Here is a 7442-nt window from a genome sequence, read left to right as displayed (position 1 = left end):
TGCTTTTTGTAGTGATGCTGAGGACCAGAGAGGAAGTGTGTGTGTGTGTGTGTGTGTGTGTGTGTGTGTGTGTGTGTGTGTGTGTGTGTGTGTGTGTGTGTGTGTGTAGAAACAGTGTGTGTGTGTGTGTGTGTAGAAACAGCTGGAAAGCTGTCCAAAGGCGTCGAGTTGCCGACCAGGAAGCTATGTGGCTGAGCTCCCAGGATGAAAGGCTGTCTGAGGAAACGTTACAGCAGGTTGTTCCTTCTGCTGCCATCAGACTCTTTGACACACTAAAAATAAACTGTTACACTACATTTGAAAGCTGTGTGGCTCCATGATGTGTCAAAGTATAGTACTGTAAAGATATGTTCAACAAAAGCATTTCCAATATTAGTTGTATCTGTTATCAGTGTGGATAACCCTACGTTAAATAGCTGATGCTATTTAACACATGCGGTGATACCTGATATGTGAAGCTTCACTTACCTTTTCTTACACTTCACATAGGTGCCATATTCATCTTTCCCACAATTTCCAAAATCATTTCCTGCTGCATTGACATCTTCAAAGCAGACATCATGGGCCGGTTGAGCTCCTGGAAACACATCATACCCAATTAACTCTATTTTCCCAAAATATCTTAAAGGCAAAAGTAGGGATGGGTACCGGTGTCCGGTGGCATGAAGGCACCGGTTCTAACATAAACGGTAGTAACCAGACCGAAAAGCAGCGCACATTTCGGTGCTTTTTTCCTGAAATGTCATACACTTTGGATTCTAGCCAATCATTTTACCTTTCCCAGGATAGTAGGAGGGCCCAGGTACATACGTTCTTTCAGAGCAGAGCTACAGATTAAAAATGCCCAAGGCGAAGTGGTCAAAAGTCTGGCTGTACTTCACAGCAAAAGATGCAAACTCAGCAGCCTGCAACAAGTGCTTTAAGCTGATACTGTGATACTGTCAAAGGAGGTAACACCTCAAATCCGATGAAACACCTGGCGACGCATAGCGTTTTTTTTTAAAAAGCCGAGAAATGCGCCGTATTTGATAGCTTGCTGCGAGACCTCACACCGTGCACATCTACTGCGGGTGGGTTGCCAGTTATCGGACCCGGAGCAACATCCCCCAAAAACCCGAAGAAATGATGACGGATGATGATGGCAGCAGCAGCCGTTCTTCTCTGCGTGAGTAGCTTAATGTTGTTCGTGTGTAATTTACGTTGAGTAGGCTAACCACGTTATTACATTAATGCATGTAAGGTGAACTAGCAAACATCATCATAGCTACATGCGGCTGTCTTCTTGTTTGATGGCAGATACTCCCTTCACCCTGGCCAAAAAGGCTAAAATGACCAAAGAAAAAGTGGAAAACAGTTAAACATGAGAGGTTTTTGGACAAAGTTTGTGTTTTTTCCATTGTTTAAGCACTGCTTCCAGCCAAGAGTGATACCATATATGCCCCATAGCTGCAGAAAAGGCTAACATTGTTATCTTTTTACAAAAAAACCAGCTGAACATGAGAGGTTTTTGGACCAATTTTGTGTTCTCCATTCTTTAAGCACCGGCACCGTTTCAAAAGTACCGATTTGCACCGGTATCGGATAAAACCTAAACGATACCCATCCCTAGCAAAAGTCACTACATCAAAAGTTGAGTAACATTAGAAATGTAAGGATATGTGAATGTGTGGTGCTTTGAGTGCTTTGTGAAAGTAATGATAGACCTTTCCAAGTACCAGGCTATTTACTATGTACTAAACTTCCTGAGAAGAGAACACAGATGTTTGGATGACTAGACGGAAGAGTTACAAGAAATTGAAGACATCACTTTTAGGAAACATAAGTTGGAATACAATGTCAACTAACTAACCTTGGTAAGCTGACAGTCTATTTAGAGCGTTCGTTAGTGAAATCCCCTCTACCTGGCCCTCAGCTTTCCTGTTCCCTGCTGCAGCACGCCTCCACTGCAGCAGAGCCAGGGACCACACCCCTGCCACCCACCCCCACCACCTGACTGAGGCTGGGGCTAGATCCTGCCGAACCTACTCCCCCACCGGGAGGAAATCGGCCACGACCATCTGCCTTCCCGACCTGTGGACCACCTTGAACTTAAATGGGTGCAAAGCCAGATATGAGGGTAGAAACAGAGTTATGATGAATATTAAGATAAATATTAAAATAAATAGATGAATATAGCAATATAGGTAAAAACATGTGGGCAAATATGTCATGGTGTACAAAAGTGACGGGGTGCATCAAAGTGTCATTAATACTGTTCCACATGTGTGGATCTGTGGATGAGTTAAAGAGTCTGATGGCAGCAGAAGAACGAACTCCTGTAATGTTCCTGCGAGACTGCGAGGTTGAAGGAACCTGTTGCCGAAACTGCTCTTCAGATTGTCAGGTGTGTTATCGAGGGGGTGGGAGTCATTGTCCATGATTGCCAGCATTCTGTCACTGATCACCTCCTCCTCATGCCAACAACAGACGGATAAAACATATAGAGCAGGCTGCTGCATACATTGAAGGAGCTGAACTTTCGTAAAAAGTAAAGCCGGCTCAGACCCTTTTTGTGGGCAGCTCCGTGTCCAATCCAGTAATGGCCGTGTCATCAGAGGCTTTCTGGAGGAGACAAGTTTCTGTGATGTACTTGAAGTTGGCCGAGTAGATGGTGAAGAGGAAAGGGGACAGAACAGTTGATTGGGATGCTCCTATTTTGCTGTTAAGACTCTCTGACACACAGCTCTGCAGTCTCACAAACTGTCGTCTGCCTGTGAGGTAGTCGGTGATCCACTGGACCAGTGGAGCCTCCACCTGCATGTTCTCCAACTTCTCTCAGCAGCCCTGCCTGGATCGTATTACAGGCACTAGAGAAGTGGAAGAACATTATCCGAACCGTGGTGTTGGGTCTGTCGGGGGAGGAATACCCTCTCTGCAGCAGATGTATCACTGCATCATCCACCCCTAAGTGGGGCTGGTATGCAAAGTGCAGAGGGTCTTGCTCACAAGGAGTCTGAGGTGTTCCAGGATAAGCTCTCTGTAACTTTCATAACATGAGAGGTTAGTGTTACAGTCCTGTAGTCATTTAGTGCCCTGGATGATTTTCTTAGGCTCTGGGACCACTCGTGATGTTTTCCATAGCACTGGGACTCTCTGGAGGTGCATGCTCAGGTTGTATAGGTGATGAAGTATTCCACACAGCTGGCTAGCACAGGCCTTCAGCATATAGTAGTAGATAGAGCAGTTACTTTAGACTCTAAGACCAGATTGACCAACCTGTGCGCCTCCTGGATTGATTACAAGAAAGCCTATGACATAATGCCCCACACATGGATACTAGATTGCATTGAACTTTACAAGGTCAACAGGATCCTTGGACTCTTTAAGAAAGCTGCTGATCTCAAACCTACACAGCATCTGCTTTAAACACTAAATGTAGTTAACGATCTTCACTTGTATGTTGATCTGTAATTATTAGAGATGGACCGATCCGATATTACGTATCGGTATCGGTCTGATACTGACGTAAATTACTGGATCGGATATCGGAGAGAAATAAAAAATGTAATCCGATCCATTAAATATCAAAAAAGCACCTCACAAAACTTGTGACATGGCGTAACTCGGCTCATAACCGTAGCACGTTGCAGCAGTGTGCGTCACGTGATAGAGCAGCTGTGTGTTTTTGTAGCCTCGTTACCAATGCGGCATTTCATCTCCGAGGAAGTTATCCCAGAGAGAAGTAAAGCAAGTGTGTAAGTTCATCTCTGAATGTTTGTAAAGCATTCCTGCGTTAAGCTTAACAACCGATATATGGAGCGACTGCCTCTCTCTCTCTCCCTCTCCTGCTGCTACTTCAATCATGAAACTGATCAATGATCAGCTGATCGGCTTTTCTGTCGTGAGTCCGTCTCTCTTGTTTGTTTATTGCCCACTTCGCGCCAGAAAGAGGAAACCAGCGGCTGAACAACAGCAGCACGTTTAAGCTTGATAAGCTGTTGTTAGAATTTATTTAATATTACTTTCTTTGTTAGAATTTATTTAATATTACTTTCTACACCAGGATCTTTTTCTACAGCTGACGGTAACTGTGCAGGGGCGGATCTAGCAAAGTTTAGCCAGGGGGGCCGATAGGGCATGAACAGGGAAAAGGGGGCACAAAGACATACTTTTCTTTCTTATTCTCATTTAAAATGTCGAGCTTTTAATAAATAATTATCCGAATCTTACACCCAAAGTTTTAATCTGATGTAAAATGTATAGAAGTCCATTACTGTATATAGTAACTGTTAAGTCTAATATACCCTAGTAAGCTATAGTACTTTTTCCTTTGGGAAGATACCATCTGTGCAGTCTGCAGTTCTGTTGAAGAAAGATGTTGAATCTATTTAATTATTCTTGAAAAATAATTTATTTCTGTGCATTTTTTTCACACTGCATCAAATTAAAGTTGATTACGTCGATTAAGCATCATGAGGTGGAGCGTGAGGGGTGGTTCCCTATTTTTTATTTATTTTTTGTTGCTGGGAGTTGGAACCCTATTAGTTAGGTTGCTTAATATTTACGGTAAGTACTCTTTAAAATACCAGAATAGGGAGGATGGTGTAGGTTTAAGTTTATTAGATTGATCAGTGTAGCTGAACTATGAAATATTTTGGGTGCAGTGTATTTTCTGCATACAGGTATAACAGAATAGCTTTAGTGTTTGTTTTGTTTGTTTTTACTTGAGTATGAACTTATATAAAAAGCAGCAAGATATTAAAAAACTGTTTTATTGATTAAAAAACACTATATCGGATTCACATTGGTATCGGCAGATATCCAAATTTGTGATATCGGTATCGGACATAAAAAAGTGGTATCGTGCCATCTCTAGTAATTATTTCACACTGTGTTTTGCTAATAGTGTGTTATTTACCATAAGTGTTCAAAGTCATTCTGTGTAATCAGAGAGGATGTATAACTTCTTCAATGCCATGTGCTAACAATAGGAGCAATAAGCTACAAAGATGATGTTTCCTTTCCATGCTTGGATAACATGTTCTGCCATTTGTTAGATTAGAAAGTAAACAATATTGCACATGGTGGAGCTTATTCTTTGGGTTAACTCGTCTATGAACATTATACACTTTCAATACGTAGATATCCACATCATCATAAATTTACAGTGATGAGCAAGTAAAGTTAATCACAAGTACCGCTTTATCATTTTTTTTCAATCCCTCGAGGACATATTCATTCATTTATTCATAGGTTGTGTCTTAATCTTTATTCCAAGTTGTCACATTTAGTTTATAACCATGTCCTTTGGTGAAAGACTCTGAGCCTTTCCTCATTTGTTGCTAAAAGAAACTAGTTCTCACCACTACTTCCACTATATTTACTTTTTTATCCAGGGCTAGTTTTAATCCCATGTACAGAGCTATTCGTACCATATGGCATCTCCCCTACCATTATATCTCAGGCAGTGGATAATTGATGTATTTTTGAACCCAACTGCGCTACTGTGGCTGTTCATCAACATTCAGAGGTTATTTGAAATGGTTTCTCAGAGGTTAAATGACTAGCCATTGAAAAATTAAGTCTTATGTGCTTGTATCTTTGTTTAGCGATGCCAAGTGTGGGAAGATTCAGTGCCACAGTGCTGCCACAAAGCCAAAAGGCACCAATGCTGTGTCAATTGACACTACCATCAAGACTGGAGGAACAGAGGTGAAATGTCGTGGCACATACGTCTACAGCACCCAGGATGGCCAGGGTGACCTGCCTGACCCGGGTCTTGTCATGACCGGCACCAAGTGCGGAGAGGGCAAGGTGGGTTCAGACCAAGCTGGAATTTTGTGGTCAGGCAAATATTGATTGAAAACATGAAAAGTTGATACTTACTGCATGTTGAAGTTGCCCTGTGGCTGGGGCCCTATCCAGATCAGTCAAATGTGGCATGCATGGAGCAGACATCAACGGATCACTGGGTCATGGTCTGTGGTGTTGCTATTGAGGTGCCAAGCATGCACCCACTTGTCACCACCTAGAGTACCAGAAGCCCAAAACAATAGCAGGATAAGTTGTTTAGTATAACCACAAAAGATTTGGCAAACCACATACTCACCTCTATTCCTTAATACATAGATGTATTTTCCTTAAGAATATGGCAACATTCAAGAAGAAATAAACAGGCTTTCCAACGGTAGAAGATTCATTGCCAAGAAGCATTGTTAGAACAAGGAAATAAGTGTAAATTGCCATATATTTATCAGTTTTAATATAACCTCCTGCCAAATATAAAGTTAAATGTTTAGAGCCGGTTAGTCTGGCCCCAAATGGCCTACACGTTGACTAATATGGCTTTAATGTCACTTACATCTCTTTGATGTTGGCTTCTGAATTGAACTGAATTAAATATTTTGTAATTTCGAGATTACACTTTATACCCAGATATAATATAACAGTATTAGGTAATAAATAATTTATTAAATGTTTTAAATGAAATTAACGAGCATTTAAATCATTATTGAAATATTTAATTAATGAATTCCATTTTTTATTAATTAATAAAATTGTAATTAATTAGTAAGTAGCATATTTAATTCATCGTTTTGTCATTCCTGGCTCCCTTATAGGCCTAAGTTAACAGACTCATTCAGATGTGGTCTGAATGTAACTGAAACTTCAAGGAAAGTTTGATATCTCTGACTCTTTAAGTATAAGCTGTTTGCGGTTTTTATTTACTGTGTAAAGGAGCATGGTTTATAGTTGTCACCTGTTCCCTCTGTCAAAATTTACTGATCTAATATAATGCACTGATCATTCGATCAATGCATATTATTGATCTAATAAAAAGGGCTACTGGGGTTTAAGGAGGCCTGTTTGTGTATCTTGTTTATTTGGCACTTTGTCGAATGGAATATAAAGTTGTAAGTAAATCCCCCACATACACCCTACAAAATAAGAGCTGAATTATGTGTGAGATACAAATGGATGAAAATGTACCCATCTGCAAATTGTCTTTCTGTATATGTTGCTTTCTCTCTGTAGTATCCCCACAAGAGTTAGCCAAGGAGCCCCGTTAAACTCTGCGTGTACATGCTCTGTAATCGTTATGTAATCTTTGTCCTTCTGTTGCCAAAGGTGTGCAGAGACCGCAGATGCCAAAATGCCTCTTTTACTGAGTTAGAGACTTGCCTTGCACGCTGTCACAACAATGGGGTAAGCATACAGACACACACACCAATATAAATGTATATATACACAATAATCACACAGAGTCACACAACCAAACATGGTGTCAAAACAGATGCTTACTCTGGATGGCATTACCTTGGCCTCCAGTAACACTGTAAGAAGTCTTGGAGTCAATTTTGATTGTCCTTCAGTGTGCATATGAAACACTGTCTTCTTCCATGTGTGCAACATCTTAAAACTAAAAACATCCTGATGCTGAAAAACTAGTTCCTGCACTTCTA

The 7442-nt window shown here is 40.9% G+C and overlaps 1 protein-coding gene across 1 annotated transcript in view; it reads left to right on the top strand.

The window, feature by feature from the left end:
• The window catches only part of adam19a (ADAM metallopeptidase domain 19a), a gene marked incomplete in the record, with an annotated part of 73473 nt that overhangs the window by 51138 nt on the left and 14893 nt on the right, over positions 1 to 7442 (top strand). Inside the window, 2 exon segments of the mRNA XM_042215419.1 lie at positions 5589 to 5793; positions 7108 to 7185. Of these exon segments, the coding sequence (XP_042071353.1) occupies positions 5589 to 5793; positions 7108 to 7185 (283 nt within the window).

Source organism: Haplochromis burtoni, unplaced genomic scaffold, assembly GCF_018398535.1.
Source record: "Haplochromis burtoni strain Fernald_Lab_line unplaced genomic scaffold, NCSU_Asbu1 Contig_716, whole genome shotgun sequence".
NCBI classification, from domain to species: domain Eukaryota; kingdom Metazoa; phylum Chordata; class Actinopteri; order Cichliformes; family Cichlidae; genus Haplochromis; species Haplochromis burtoni.
The sequence above is the reverse complement of the archived record's forward strand: the minus strand, read 5'-3'. Positions and strand labels throughout refer to the sequence as shown.